The following is a 17,089-nucleotide window of genomic DNA, read 5'->3' on the forward strand; positions in this document are numbered from 1 at the left end:
GTGATTTAACTTAAACTGCAAAAAAAATCGCTTTGATGTTTTTGTATAGACGGTTTCAGCAGTAACAACATAAACACGCAACTTTCGTGGTCATCACAAAACCTCCGGTAAACTCTGCGAAGAATAAATAACAACAAAGTCCTTTTAGTTTGTAGTTTAAAAAAGTAGTTTATTTATATAACAAGCAAAATAAACAACATGTAGATTACATAGAAACCCAAAAAATGTGTTATTTTCGACAAGGTATTTGTTTAAGAGTTCAGTTTCAGCAACTAGTCAGAACATTAAACAAAAAGAAACCGGAATTAAAGTTCGGACCAGACGCTTATCGCGTCACCGCATGTGCGCCCGATGAAACTTAATATTGAACTTAATATGAACTTAATATTCCAGGGTTGCCAGATTTGCAAAACGAAACCAACCTAATGGCTAATTAAAATCTAGCATAAAGACCATATTTATACCAAATACTCACAATTTGTTTGAAAAAAATAAAATAATCTTTCCTTAAAGGCGGAGTCCACGATGTTTGAAACCCAATGTTGATATTTGAAATCACCTAAACAAACACGCCCCTACCCCAATAAAATCTGGACCTTCTGTTGATAGACCCGTCCCACACATACGCAACCCGGCAAGGATGTCGGTTAGTAGACACGCTCCTTACTGCTGATTGGCTATAAGTGTGTTTTGGTAGTCGGCCCATCTCCTTTTCCAAAGCGTTTTTCAAACATCGTGGACTCCGCCCTTAATATTGCCAGCCGATAAACAAAACTTTGGCTTCAACGTTTAACCCACAGTAAAAGCAATCCACGTCACCAGTTTTAAAGTGACCGCAGACTTGGCAACACTAGTGGTTAACGTATTGCATTGGACCCAATATGGTTCCAATATGGTGGTCAGTGCATAACAATAGAGTCAGTATTGCCTTATCAATATAAACCCACATCAAATAATAAAAAAGTAGAAGATGCAGCAGATTGAATGGAAACTGTAAATGCAAAAAAGCATAACAGGACCCCTAAAATAGGTTTTGCTTTCAATTATGCTTAATGTGTACTTGGTAAAAACTTTGAGAAATGGATTAGTTGATTTGATGTCGCATGAAGTAATGCAGTTTAGTAGTCAAGATGTCACACCGCGCCTGTCCTCACTGTCACACCCAGTGTCAAATGACACTAATTGTCATCGAGCTACAATAGATACCATACATACTTTGGCATTACATATGTTTGCAATGAATTTCGCTAGAAAATGTTGTGAAGTAGATGTGAAATCTCCTAAATGTAAAAAAGCTGAGCTAGGATCAATATTTCCTCTCACATCCTCAAATATGTGATCCTTTAATGATAGCTGATTCTGAATCAGTGCTGTTCACTTCAGGGCAGAAGAATTTATGTTGTTTACTCAGTCAGTTGACGTCAAACTGTTTATGTGTGCGGTTGGGTAACCCGAGTTATGCCTGAGGAACTGAGGCACGGGACGGATGTAATATAATTCCTTTGACTAGTATCTATACTGCCATCTCAAACTGTTGTCCCATCTGCTTACAAAACATTTTGGTCTGATTTCTCAGTTTATTCAAATTGTAAGTACAGTAGCCTATGTATTTGATCACCACAAAGGAAACGCCAAACGAATGACCTTTTTAGAAACCCATCCTGTCTGCAATTGGTCTGCAGGTAGCCCCTCCTTAAACGTACCCTATTGGTTAAGCCGGTGTTGCCAGGTAGATCCTCATACAAATAAAACAATGTCTTGATAACTCTATAATGTTTGCGCTTTTAGGAAAAACCTAAATGATATACTTTTTAGTTAAAACGAACATATCATGGTCTAGCACATGATAGAGATGTGCACTACCTGTGGGTAGCGCTCAGGTTTATGTGGCTTCATCAGGTGATACAAGTGTTGCTCTGTCTGCTGTGAGTGTGTGTTTTAGGATGGATTAGGTACGATTATGGGGGCTCATTGAGCCTCTCACCAGCTGCTCAGTGCCGTCTGCTAACACCACCCTCACAAACACAGCAAACACAAATGCAGAGAGTCCATTAGCACAGATGAGAGGACATAAGAAGACGAATGCTGAGCGTATTGAACCTTTGGCTCTATATTAATTATCTATGTAAAATATAAAGTTTCTGGAGTCTGGGATGCTATGCTTTTAGGCTCACTGAAACATGTCCAAGTAACAAATTATATTATTTATAAATTAAATAAAATCTATTTTTAGGATTTTTGGTAACACATTTTCAGCGTGATCCATTCCATTACCATAATACAGTGTATACTTTATGTACTCAGGTTATAACCAAAGTGTATTTACCTAGTTCTTTTTTTGTGAATTTGCCAGGAAATTTGCTAGAAATTTCTTTAGTTAGATTCATCATTGGATTTTTTTCTTTTTGACTAAGTTTAGCTGAAAGTCTTTGGTGATGTGTGTAGTGTTTGATGGTGTCTGAACTCGCTCAACAAGGTCAGAATCACTCACACATCCATTCACACAAAGTGAAACATGAGTCAGAAACTTCAAACTCACTTCCTGTGAGTCTCTAGGATTTGCCAGGATGAACAAGGTGATTCAAATGCGACATCTTTGACGTTGCTATATGGTACGTGATGTCACCCTGTGTGATTTATAAAAAAAAATCTAAAGATTAATCACGATTAATCGCATACAAAATAAAAGTTTTTTTGCATAATATATGTGTATGCACTGTGTGTAATTATTTTGTATATATAAATACACACATGCATGTATGTATTTAAAAAAAATAATTTACATGTATATATTTAGATTTATTTAGATTTGAATATATTTTATATGATGTATAAATAATAGGGCCGGGACTTTAACACGTTAATTAAGATTAATTAATTACACAAAAAATAACGCGTTAAACATTTTTAATGCATTTTAATCGCACTTATTTTTGCACCGCGGAACATTTCCCATTGGATGAGTTTCGGCGGACCGATTATACTGAAGCACCAACTAGCATTCATGACTTCAGACAACAACAAACCACAGTGAACATGAACGAAGAAGCTGATGAGATCGCTTTGGTTGGTGCCGTGGATGGGAAATTTTTTAATAAAAAATTAACGGATGTAAGCGTCGCTAAGAGCATGACTGTGTGCAAGCTATGCAACAAGGAATGCGCATGTCACCACAGCACATCGAGCCTCAAGTATCATCTCAATGCAAAACATATAGCAGCTAGCGTGGACATTAGCCCGACTCCGAGTACAACGACTTGGTTGAACAAAAATAAACAATATTTTGTTGCTTAAGCTTATGTATTCATTCATTATTCATGGTATACTAAAAATCCATGTGAAAAAATTACTTCTCAATGTTCTCAGGTGAAATATTTATATGCGATTAAAATGTGATTCATTTCGATTAATTAATTACAAAGCCTGTAATTAATTAAATTACTTTTTTATAGAGTCCCGGCCCTAATAAATAAATAAATAAATAAATAAATAAATAAATAAATAAATAAAAATGTTTTTTAAATTTATACATGTATGTGTGTGTGTGTGTGTGTGTGTGCGTGCGTGCGTGCATGTGTTTATGTATATATGTATAAAACAAAACAAATATATTATGCAAAACAAACTTTTATTTTGTATCCGATTAATCGTGATTAAGCTTTTGACAGACCTAAAAAAATTCTATCAACCACAGCTCACACGAGCTCAACCACAAGCTTGTCGAGTCCAGAGATTTGGTTTATTTGGTGTTTGATTTATGTTCCCAAAGACATCCGTCCCTTAGCGTGTATGTAGCTCAATGGGTAGAGAATGGCGCTAGCATGGGCAAGGTCATTGCTTTGATTCCTAGAGAATTTCAACCTCAAATTGCTTTGCATATAAGGCAAATGTAAAAAAGCCATAAACAAAAGCATCAAAAGCCATTAACCCCTTGATGGAATAAAATACATCATGTTCTCTTGCAAGCTGTACGATACAGTAGTTTTTTAAAAAGTGGTAATAGCTCATATTTCTCATCTTATGTAAGAGCTTAAGAGGCTCGACAGGATTTAATCCCACCCTGAAAGAGAGGGGGCGGGGCAAGGCAGCAGCCAATCACATCTACTAACACCAATAGCAGACAGTTTACGTGTAGTGTTGGAATGTAACCTGCCTTATACTGATCCAGGATCAGCTTTATAGTCCAGCATTGACTAGTATAATGCTGGTGTGAAATCATCAGTGGCAGGGAGAACAGATGGTTCAGAATAAAGTATGAATTGTTATGCAAAGTATGAATAACGAGAAATCTGTAAGGATTAATATTTCACAATGTTGGGTTTGATGCCACATAGTTTTTTGGTCTTTGCTTTTAGTTAACATAGTTAAAAATAAAAACGAAGGTTTTACGGATAAGAGCCAAAAGATCTACGATACAGGTAGCACATATCACTATTAATATGGCTTGTTCTTTGGTTTGAGGATTTGGACAAGCCTAAAGGGGGTCGCACACCGGACGAGAAGTGCCGCGTCACGCCATCAATCTGAAAAAAAAGAACACATAATTTTTTATGAATGTACACACCAGCGACGTCTGGCGGCTGCTGTCCGCTGTGACTCTGGCCTCAAATCCCTGCGGCGCCACTCACATAGTTTAACATTAAATGACATCATATTTGTCCCAAATCGTTAACGATTACCATAGGCTGCTAACGCATATTTTGCATCTTAAAGTAGACTCTGTCTGACTAAGCTTGCGCTATTTAATGTGCACATCCGGTGTGCAAAACCTCCACATGACTCAACGGGGTGCGACACAGAGCTTCTCGCCCAGTGTGCGACCCCCTTAAGACTCCTTGGGGCAGTTTCCCAGACAAGATTTAAGCTTCAAGTATTGAATTTTGGTAGGTAACTTTTTATCTACATACACCGTAGGTCCCTTTACATGGAAGTCGCCATTATGTTTCTACAGTAGCCCTAAATGGACAAACAGAGAGTGTTTCGTCCCTAAGTTGTCTCAGATGATGACATGTTTGTCCTGGGGCAGCTGCCGTAGCTTCTCATTGCATTTTGAAATTGAGATACCGCCAGATGACGCTAAAACACATTACACCTTTAAATTATGACTGCGCAAAATAGTGGTGAAATTGCATATGTGCATTTCGCGAAATACATATAGCAGTTGTTTGCAATAAATAAGCGATTAAGTTGGGATATGTGTGTTTTTATGTATATACACACACACACATATATATATGTTTTATTCAACGGTAAGACACGGCTGTTCACTTTCAGAAGTTGTTGTAATGCTTTCTTTTCCCATAAATATGAAACATATGTTGGTTATATAATTTTATATTTTTATGCAATTTAAAATGATTTTAGAAAAAGAAATATCATATTGCATATTGAATAGCGCAATGTGTATCATACGACCACATATGGCATTTGTTGTTAATACCGCACAGCATTTAATACCGTAAGTTTATTGAAATGGCTATGAAGGTTTAAAGGAGTCAAACCATATCTAGGGACCAGAATATTATACAGTAAGCAAATATAAGCCCTTAAGCAAACACCTTTCAACCACCATTAACACCCCAGCAACTGCTCAACAATAATTAGAAATAGCACTCAGAAGACCTTAGCAACCAACTCCAACACGCTAGCATTGCAGTGGCAAGTTTTGCACCATTTATTTTCCTCAGATAAAGTCCTCAGTAATCTATATTAAATTATTTGAGTGTATTCTGTATCTTTATTATCCTCTTTCTCACGCTCTCTCTCTTTTTTGTTGCAAAACGATGTTCCCTCTGTCTTTGAGAGCCAAACCAAGCATGACCAGAACCATACGTTCTATATCTGTTCTCTTTGTTCTCTATTTCTGTATCAACAGACTAAAATGAATACTTTCATCCCAGGCCGCTTCGTCTGTAACACACGTTTGTTTTCTCTAGCGGGCTGATCTGACCTGTAAACTCAAGTCAAGCAGCCAGACCACACTGCAGAAAGCAGTTGCATGGATGAATGATGTATGAATATTTATGAATAAATGAATAATCCATGTTGTCTGTCTCTCTGTTTCAGTGCACCGGAGAGGAGGATTGGGTGGACAGCCGGACGGTTTATATCGGACAAAAAGAACCTCCACCGGGAACCGAAGCGTACATTCCACAGAGGTTTCCTGACAACAGAATTGTCTCCTCGAAGGTTAGATGTGCTCCAAAGCAAATATCAGAATGATCACTATTATTGCAAAATAAACCCAGATTCAGTGATCAGGATATATCGGGTGATCTTTTATTAAACTGAAGGGCTTATGTGACTGTTTATACGTCTTTGTTAAAGGCGGGGTGCATGATTAAAAAAAACACTTTGGAAAAGGAAGTCGGGCATAATACCAAAACACACTTGTAGCCAATCAGCAGTAAGGGGCGTGTCTACTAAACGACATTGTTGCCTGGGTTGGGTATGTGAGGGGTGGGTCTATCAAAAGAAGATCCAGATTCTATTGTGGTAGGGGTTTGTTTGTTTAGGTGATTTCAAATATCAACATTGGCTTTCAGAGATCACCCCGCCTTTAACGTTTATGTGATAACATTATATTATGGGGTGGTTTATATATTTTATTATGGGGTGTTTTTTTTAGTCCTAGACTAAAATGCTTTTGATCTGTCTTAACTAAACACAGCTTTCACTGACATATCTTAAAAATATTTAAGTGCCATTGTTTTGCCTCAAGACACACACAAGTATTGTTTTCTATAAGGTATGTTTGTAAAAATGTTAAAGGTCTAGTCCTGGATTAATCTAAACCCTGTCTGGAAAAAAACATTTTTTAAACTTTTATTTTATTTTTATTTTATTTGTCATTTCTTTTTATTTCAGTTCTATTTTATTTTATTTTATTTTATTTTATTTTATTTTATTTTATTTTATTTTATTTTATTTTATTTTATTTTATTTATTTTATTTTATTTTATTTTATTTTATTTTATTTTATTTTATTTTATTTTATTTTATTTTATTTTATTTTATTCATGAGTTCGCATTAACATGTAATTAATAGGTTAATAAGATAAAGCATATTTGGCTGCTGTCCAAGGGGAGAGCTCCGAGCTTATAGAATAATATAGAGACCTCTTCGCGTTATTTGGTTGGATAACATGACCATGCTCCTCACGAATTTTGTTAAATAATTTTTTTTTTTTTTGTACTTTAAAAATTCTGAATATACACTGTAATAAAAAAAACTTGCACTTAAATTTTTAAGTATAATTAACTTGGATATACAAGTCATTTTAACAAAAATGTTCTAAAATTTTATTTTATTTTGCGTTGCTTCGCTTCACTTCACTTTCTGTTTTTTACTTTATTTTGTTTTATCTCTTATCTGGTAGATGTTTTTCATTTTAATTGGATCATTTTTTAAAGTGTACTCAGTTTCATAGTCAAAAATATTTGACCGCATTTCAAATATCTGGGAAATTTCATTTAAGAAACTCTTCTTATGTTGTTTGCAAAATTTCCCCCATGAATTGCTGCATTTTATTTAAGCTGGTGTCTGTGATTCTGTCCACAGTATACTTTTTGGAATTTTATACCGAAGAATCTGTTCGAGCAGTTCAGAAGAATCGCCAATTTTTACTTCCTGATCATCTTTCTAGTGCAGGTAGGTGGTGTGACTTATGGCAGTGATTCTCAAACTGGGGGCCGGGGCCCCAGGGGGGCCGCGAGATGGTGCCAAGGGGGCCCCAATTTTATGACATTTTATAAAATACATTAATTTATAATGAATTCTGTGTAATTAAACCTAAAAAAATAAGGCTACTAACCAACAGCACTACTTTGTATAACTTAATATGTTTATATGTTTTGTTTAATTAAAATGTTACATTTTACAATTTTTTGTCATAAATTTTCTTTGGGGGGGCCGCGAAGGAATGCACCGTATACAAGGGGGCCGCATGCGGAAAAAGTTTGAGAACCACTGACTTATGGGACTTTAGCATGAGCTGCCCTTTCTGTGACGGTCTGATATGTGATGTTTCCCCTCTCGCCGTCTCTGTAGCTGATCATTGACACGCCAACCAGTCCTACGACCAGCGGCCTTCCTCTATTCTTTGTCATCACGGTCACAGCCATCAAACAGGTGAGGAAGATATTTTACTCTCTGATTATTATATAGCTCTTATACATTTGCGTTATGCATTTTCACAATGCATTCAAACTATGCATGTTTCCCGGGAATCGAACCCGTGACTATTGTGCTGCTAATGCAGTGCTCTACCAATTGATGTTTTGCTCATTTCCCTGTCCGTTCTTCCTGTCTGCAGGGCTATGAGGACTGGATCAGGCACAAAGCGGACAACTCTATAAATCAATGTCCAGTCCACGTCATCCAGCATGGCAAAGTTGTACGCAAACAGAGTCAAAAGCTACGGGTGCGTAACCAAGAAATCAGCGGCTGTCAATCATTCCTGTTATCTGAATTTCACACTGTTGAAACTGCAAAGTTAGTGTTCTTTAAATGTCTCAAAGGATTTGCATACAGTGAAAAGAGAAATAAATTGGCATAGAACATACAACAATATTGTTTTACCACACAAATCCCTCTCTGAAAACCTAAAAACTGCTAACCAGCTTGTGCTTACACAGCCTGATTGCTGTTTGGAAGCAGCATGTTGGCATGTCAACAATCAGACTGACAGAGTGCGCCCACATTACCCACAATGCCTTGTGTATAATTGTCTAACAGTTGCTTTCTCACAGTTCTTCATTATAGATTCATTCAGTCTGCATCAAGTTTTCATGCAATAAAATTTGTTATTATTAAAGGGAAGGAAGAGAAAAAGAGGGACTGATGCAACAGAAACCGTTTGAAATAAAGACCCTAGATGATAAAAAGTGAATTTGCATCAATATCTAAAATTACACACTGCAACAAATGATTTTCAAGAAAAAAATTCTTAGTATTTTTGTCTTGTTTTCAGTAAAAATATCTAAAAAAAAATTTAAATTAAGATGCTTTTTCTTGAAGAGCAAAACGACCCAAAAAATACGTCTAGTTTTTAGACCAAAAATATCAAATTTAAGTGATTTTGTGCATAATACAAGCAAAAAAATCTGCCAATGGGGTAAGCAAATTTTTCTTACATTTTTCTTGAATTTAGTGTATAAGAAAAATGTTCAACATTTTTTTTGCAGTGCAGCTTTCCCTGCTGATAATCTGGTCAGCATCTGTGATCCGTTACGCAATGCTCAGGGCCAGCGAAAGAGCTTATTCTGATTAGGATTTATATAGACTCATGAGTGTGTGAAAGATTAAGGCATAAGCACAAAGACGTGTTTCAATTTGTTTTTTTTTATGCTTTTGACCCTTTAGGTGGGTGATATCGTCCAGGTGAAAGAGAACGAGACATTTCCGTGTGATCTCATACTTCTCTCCTCCAGTAGAGAGGATGGGACATGCTTCGTCACGACAGCCAGCTTAGATGGAGAGTCCAGCCATAAGGTGATTGGTTTATTTCTAGAAAGTGGCCGGGTCTTTTAAGATGAGCAATATTTTTGATCTGGTGCTATTTGAGTGCTCAATGAGGTTATTACCTGTAATTAGGGATACGTTTGATGAATCTATTCAGTTTTTACAGGGACACTCCACTTTTTTGAAAATAGGCTCATTTTCCAGCTCCCCTAGAGTTAAATATTTGATTTTTACCGTTTTGAAATCCATTCAGCTGATCTCCGGGTACCACTTTTAGCATAGCTTAGCACAATCCATTGAATCTGATTAGACCATTAGCAACGCGCAATGATATTACGCAGCAGCCGAAAATAGTCCCCTTGGTTACTTTCAATAGCAGGGCACTATTTTCGGGCACTGTGTAATATCATTGCGCCTCCTGCAGCCATGTTACAGCAGCAAAGTCATTGATTATTATGCCAGAATGAGAGTATAGTTCCTAGCCATATCGGCCTAGAAAATTGCAACTTTTAATTTTCTGTCGGTCTTAATGAATGTAACTACAGAAGAGTGACGTTTTAAATAAGAAAAATATCGAAAGTCTTTGGTTATTTTTAATGCAATGCTAATGGTCTAATCAGATTCAATGGATTGGGCTAAGCTATGCTAAAAGTGCTAGTGCCAGACCTGGAGATCGGCTGAATGGATTCCAAAACGGTTAAAATCAAATATTTAACTCTAGGGGAGCTGGAAAATGAGCATATTTTCAAAAAAAGTGGAGTGTCCCTTTAACCTGTGACGTAAAGCAAAACCACTGAGTAGCTTATGATACAGTACGTTATAATACATTAGTGGCGTCGTAAATAAATGTTTTGAGCGTCTTGCATAAGCAGGGGGCCGTCCGTTATTTGTATTAACATTTTACCACAACGACTTACATTGAAGTCCATGTGCATATGGCAGAAGTTTGTGTCTGCAAGAGAGAGTTTCTGACCTTGGAATGGCAAATTCCTTCTTGTCTTTTCTTTTCAACACAAAGACCTATTATGCAGTTCAGGACACAAAGGCATTCAACACAGCGGAGGAGGTCGACACACTGCATGCTACAATAGAATGTGAACAACCCCAGCCGGACCTCTACAGGTGAGTTACACACATACGTACAAATATCAACAGTACACACACGCACACACAATCTTTTTACACACACACACATATACTCCAGCCCGGAGCGGAATTGTGTGACATTGAGCCCTGACTAGACATTCATTTCTCTTTTCTTGTCTTTTCTTCCTTCCCGCTGTAGATTTGTGGGACGCATCAATATTTATTTGAATCGAGATGAGCCCATCGCGAGGTAAATCTATACTCAGGAAATTGACTCTTAATTAAAGGAGCAGTGTGTGAAAGATTGAATGCAGATGAGACAATTTGTCACCTTCAAAGAACGGATCTCTACCAATCCAGCATTACTTTCAGTGTTTCTTGCAGTGCAGTATTTTTGGATGTTATGTGTAAAATATTTACAGCTATAAGAGTTCAGATGCAAAACCCCCTAAGGGACTAATCACACCAAACACATTTTAAATGCTCGGAAACGCAAGGGACGCTGAAATGCCTTTTTTTGGTCAGTGCGACACGGCTTTTTATATTGCTAGGCAACCACTGAGTCAGCTGTCTTGTCAATCAAATATTGAAGCGTGAGCGCTCTTTTGCTGTTAACTATCATATTAGCAGAAACTTTAAAAAGAGGCCGCTTGCTCGGACCTTGATCGAGGCTGAGAAGTGCACAAACACGCAGGAGAGAGTGAGTGACTGCAGTCTGCTTGTTCCAAACAAACACGTGAATGACGTTGGACGCTTTTCCGCTCTCAACGCTTCTTCAAAAACATTTGCTGCAGCAGGCGGCAAAATACGCAAAACGTTCGGTGGGCATAAACTGTACGCATAACGCTCACTGCCCATAGAAATTCATTTAAAAAAGGCGCCTGCAACTGCCATAAACGCTTTATTAAAAGCTTTATTGTGCACGCCCCCTTAGAATAAAAAAATGTTCAACTTTGCTCAGCTCGACAATGTCACTTCTCACTTGGCTGTCCAATCACAGTGGAGGAGTTCCGGGACAGATATCACAACAACCAACCGGCGCATCATTTAACGACTGATAAGCAAAGCAGAAGCATCAAGCAACAAAGCAATAAAAAAAAAACAATACTGGCAAGCGCTCACAGTCAGCAACCGTTTGGCGTTTTTAAACCCTTTGGTGTACACTCCCCCCTAAGTGCATACAAGCTTTTTTGACAAAAACTTCCACTTAAACATAGTAAACAATTGCAAAAACACTAAAGATGCAACTAGAAACATTGCAAAAAATGATGAAAGTCGAAGTGTTAAAATGAAGAAACAACCACACATTAGGGGGCGCTGTGATCCATGTAAATGCCTCATGCGGGTTTTATTCAGGTTCAATCACTCATAGAGGACACAAGTTTTAATGTGATCCACGATCATTTTGCACGTCATCATTCATCTAATTCATCTTTCGTTCACTTAGAGGACAAGTACACAAAGGCGACGTGGCGTTTAGCAAATTCTGCCAAGAAATTGACGTGGCGTTTAGTGGATTCTGATTACAAAGTTATATTTCTGAATGGCTTGAGGACGGGATTAAGTAAATTTGAAGCAAAGTTTTTTGTTTGACATATAATACGTGCCGAAGGCATTAGATCGATACCGTTATCACATTTTTGACAGAGGTGCCGTTTAGCGGCTTTTGCATCTGAGCTTTTCATTTATACATTCAAAATCTGGGTTTCAAAAGTTCATATTTTACCTGAAAATTAAAAAAAGTTTTTAATTATTTAAACCATGTTCACATCTTTTTGTAAATTCATTGATTGAAATGCTGTATGCAATTTGATTGTTTTAGACCTCTGGGTTCTGAGAACCTACTTCTCCGTGGGGCAACACTGAAAAACACTGAATGCATATACGGTAAATATACTACATGTTTACTCGTCATTTTTTTACATTTACAGTACTGCCACTTCGATCCAAAATGACATGCTAGGAATACATACATATGTAAACACCATCAGAGTGAAATCGACACTGTCAAATGTAAATGATGAGATGATAGATACGTGACTTTAACCCAGTGGTTCTCAAACTTTTTGGTGTGTGCCCCCCTTGGGCAGGGTGCCCCCCAAAGGAAATGTATGACATAAAACAATCTCAAACCTAGAATTTGAATTAAACAAAGCATATACAATGATACAATGTAGTGTTTTTGTTTAGTAGCCTTAATTTTAAGAAGTTTAATTACACAGAATTTATAATAAATGAGTGTATTTTACCAAATGTCATATAACTGGGACCCCTGGCACTATCCCATGTCCCCCAAGAAGGCCCTACCCCCAGTTTGAGAACCACAGCTTTAACCAGACACAAAACTTTATGATGGGAGAGATTTTTTTTAAGTAGGAAAGTCAGAGAAAGAGAGTTGCTGATTGAGTCATTCTGTCAATCTCTTCCCAATCTAATTAAATGAATCACTGAGGCTTGTGAGATGTGAAAGAGAGAGAGAGAGAGAGAGAAAAGAGAGAGAGAGAGGTGAATGTCACATTATCCACGTGAGGATTCGTAGTGCGGGAAAGCTTTACTTTGTTTTAATAGAGTCATTATGACATAATGGGCCTGTATGGTAGGACAAAAATAGCTCGGTAATGTAACACCGCCTTTTACATTATCGTAACATAAAGACGCTGTATTAAAGGAAATGATGATCTCAAAATGTTATTTTTCTGTTTGTTTTTATACGCTGTGGCCATCTACACGGGTATGGAAACCAAGATGGCCCTGAACTACCAGTCAAAGTCTCAGAAACGCTCGGCTGTTGAAAAGTAAGACGCCAGCAGGCTGCTACCGTCAGCATGTACAGCATAATGCGTTTAGTGTCCTGATTGTAAAGCAAATTGTTTGCTCATCGACTCCCTGTATTTCATGGTACTGATTGTATCAGATTACACTCGCATGTGTCTACTGTGCAACTCTGTCAGAGAGATAGATACAATGATGTAGACAAAACACAAAATTGAATGAAAAGTACCTGGAGAGGGATAGAGTTGAAATATTGACTTTAAAAATGGCCCATTTCTCAAAAAAATGTATCCGAATTCACTTAAAGTAAACCATGCATACTATATATATAGTCTTGAATCATCTTATTGCTGTTTCTCTTGCAGGTCTATGAATGCCTACTTGATTGTGTATCTTTGCATTCTGATCAGTAAAGCTCTGATCAATACGGTGCTGAAGTACGTTTGGCAGGCCAACCCAAACAATGATGAGCCCTGGTACAACCAGAAGACTGAAACCGAGAGGCAACGGCACATAGTAAGCACAACATTAAACATGCTGCAATACTTCATATGTACTGCTTGGTAAATACCTTTCATAATGTATTCATTATTATATAAAAAGATTTTATGTTTTTTTTTAATGAGGCATTCTGGAGAGTCCTCAGTTCTTTTCTTGTACTATATGTTTGTTGAACTCTTGGGGTTTGAGACATCGAAATAATGAGGAGTCAGTGTTTAGCAAGTAATGTTTCCTTTTAATTATTCATATGAACAGCTGCAGTGAGTTTTTTGCTTTACAACCCCTATAGATTTTTTTAGAGATGAAATGTTGTAAAAATTTGTATAAACCAGACAAGGAAAATGCATCCGCACAATGCAAATCACATACAATCATATTCCTTTTTCCTTTTTTTTTTTTTAGTTAATCCGGGCGTTTACAGATTTCCTAGCCTTTATGGTTCTGTTCAACTACATCATTCCTGTGTCCATGTACGTGACCGTGGAAATGCAGAAGTTTCTGGGCTCCTACTTCATCCTGTGGGACGATGATATGTTTGACGAGGAGCTCGGGGAGAGGCCGCTGGTCAATACGTCTGACCTTAATGAAGAACTCGGACAGGTGAGAAAAACCGCTGAGCTGGGTTGATGTGATGTGGTTTAATGTGTGATTCGATGTGGTGACAATATGTGATTAGATTTGTCAATATGTAAATTGATGAGAGTTGTGTCAACGTGCGATTAGATGTGATGTGTGTCAATATGTGATTTGATGTGATGTTTGTCGACGTGATATGTCTCCTGATGACATGTGATTTGATATGATACGTCAACATGTGATTAGATGTGATGTGTGTCAACGTGCGATTAGATGTGATGTGTGTCAATATGTGATTTGATGTGATGTTTGTCGACGTGATATGTCTCCTGACGACATGTGATTTGATATGATACATGTCAACATGTGATTAGATGTGATGTGTGTCACCGTGCAATTAGATGTGATGTTTGCCAATATGTGATTTGATGTGATGTGTCGACTCGACATTATTCAATGTTATATGTCTCATGTCGACATGTGATTTGATATGATACATCAACATGTGATTAGATGTGATGTGTGTCAACGTGCGCTTAGATGTGATGTGTGTCAATATGTGATTTGATGTGATGTTTGTCGACGTGATATGTCTCCTGATGACATGTGATTTGATATGATACATGTCAACATGTGATTAGATGTGATGTGTGTCACCGTGCGATTAGATGTGATGTGTGTCAATATGTGATTTGATGTGATGTGTCGATGTGATTCAATGTTATATGTCTCCTGATGACATGTGATTTGATATGATACATGTCAACATGTGATTAGATGAGATGTGTGTCACCGTGCGATTAGATGTGATGTGTGTCAATATGTGATTTGATGTGATGTGTCGATGTGATTCAATGTTATATGTCTCATGTCGACATGTGATTTAATATGATACATGTCAACATGTGATTTGATGTGATGTTTGTCGACGTGATATGTCTCCTGGTGGCATGTGATTTGATATGATACATGTCAACATGTGACTAGATGTGATATGTGTCACCGTGCGAATATATGTGATGTTTGTCAATATGTGATTTGATGTAAAGTGTCAACGTGATTCAATGTGATATGTCTCGTGTCGACATGTGATTAGATGTAATGTGTGTCAACGTGCGATTAGATGTGATATTTGTCAGTATGCGATTTTATATCTGTGGACGTGATTCGATGTGATATATCTCATGTCGACGTGTGATTTCTATATAATGCATGTCAACATGATTTGATGTGATGTGTATCAACATGATTCGATGTGATGTCTCATGCCGACATGTGGCTTGATATGATGCATGTCAACATGTGATTAGATGTGATGTGTGTCAATGTGCGATTTAGATGTGATATGTGTCAATATGTGATTTGATGTGTTGTGTGGACTTCATTTGATGTGATATGTCTGTCGACATGTGATTCAATTTGATACATGTCAACGTGCAATTAGATGTGATGTTTCTCAGTTTGTGATTTTAGGTTTGTCGACGTGGTTCGATGTGATATGTCTCATGTTGACATGTGATTCTATATGCTGCATGTCAGCATGTGATTAGATGTCATGTGTGTCACCTTGCAATTAGATGTGATGTTTGTCAATATGTGATTGATGTGATGTGTATCAACGTGATTCAACATGTGATTAATTGTAATGTGTGTCACATGCGATTAGATGCAATGTGTGTTGCCGTGATTTGATGAGATTTGTCTCAGCATGTGATTAGATGTGATGTGTGCCAACATATGATTCGATGTGATGGGTCTCAACATGTGATTGTATGTGATGTGTGTCGCTGTGATTTAATGTGATTGTCTCGACATGTGATTGGATGCCATGTGTGCCACCATGTGATTGAATGTGATTTGTCTCAATAGATGTCATGTGTGCCAACATGTCATTGGATGTGATTTGTCAACATATGATTAGATGTCATGTGTGCCAACATGTGATTGGATGTGACGTTTGGCAATATGTGTTTAAATGTGATGTGTCAACATGTGATTGTATGTGGTGTGTGTCAACATGTGATTGTATATAATGTGTCAGTATGCAATTAAATGTGACGTAAATATCTGATGAATAATCATCTTTCTCTGTTACAGGTTGAATATGTCTTCACAGACAAAACTGGAACTTTGACAGAAAATAGCATGGAGTTGAAGGAATGCTGTGTGGATGGACATGTTTACGTACCACATGCCATCTGCAATGGGCAGATCTTACCCGGGGCGGAGGGCATGGACATGATCGACTCCTCTCCCGGCATAGATGGAAAGGTGAGCTACTAAATGTTGTTTCTCGTACCATAATTCAATATATTTGTTTTAATGCGTCAATCTAATATGCAAAACAATAATGCTAAGGTCATGTATAATTTGAATCCTAATAAACTTTTATAGTGAATTGTTTTGCAGCGAGGCTACGATATCTTAAAAAAATAAGCGTCTCTTGTTCTGATGTATAGACATTTATACCTTTTGAACCGTACCCAAGTGTCCAAATATGTTGGAGCTGCTGTGCAGGTTTGATTAAATCTATAATTATTCGACGGCAAGGCAACATTTTGAGAGGATGAATGAGGTATTATCAGTAGCGAGTTAAGTTTCATTACACACATCCATCACTTCACCATGATGACTGGTTTTTGCATAAGTATTTTAGCTGTGGATTTGTGGAGTGATGGATGGATCCTAATT

General features: G+C 37.3%; 1 protein-coding gene across 7 annotated transcripts in view; it reads left to right on the top strand.

The window, feature by feature from the left end:
• Window positions 1-17,089, top strand: part of atp11a (ATPase phospholipid transporting 11A) — a 93,317-nt gene that overhangs the window by 31,210 nt on the left and 45,018 nt on the right. For all 7 annotated transcript variants that reach the window (XM_073861294.1, XM_073861299.1, XM_073861306.1 and 4 more), the window contains exons 2-13: window positions 6,067-6,189; window positions 7,562-7,651; window positions 8,051-8,131; window positions 8,316-8,423; window positions 9,365-9,493; window positions 10,482-10,585; window positions 10,749-10,799; window positions 12,372-12,430; window positions 13,257-13,344; window positions 13,687-13,837; window positions 14,225-14,422; window positions 16,496-16,669. In XM_073861294.1, coding sequence (XP_073717395.1) covers window positions 6,067-6,189; window positions 7,562-7,651; window positions 8,051-8,131; window positions 8,316-8,423; window positions 9,365-9,493; window positions 10,482-10,585; window positions 10,749-10,799; window positions 12,372-12,430; window positions 13,257-13,344; window positions 13,687-13,837; window positions 14,225-14,422; window positions 16,496-16,669 — 1,356 coding nt within the window. The remainder of the gene's footprint in view (window positions 1-6,066; window positions 6,190-7,561; window positions 7,652-8,050; window positions 8,132-8,315; window positions 8,424-9,364; window positions 9,494-10,481; window positions 10,586-10,748; window positions 10,800-12,371; window positions 12,431-13,256; window positions 13,345-13,686; window positions 13,838-14,224; window positions 14,423-16,495; window positions 16,670-17,089) is intronic.

Source organism: Misgurnus anguillicaudatus, chromosome 3 (genome assembly GCF_027580225.2).
Source record: "Misgurnus anguillicaudatus chromosome 3, ASM2758022v2, whole genome shotgun sequence".
Classification (NCBI taxonomy): Eukaryota; Metazoa; Chordata; class Actinopteri; order Cypriniformes; family Cobitidae; genus Misgurnus; species Misgurnus anguillicaudatus.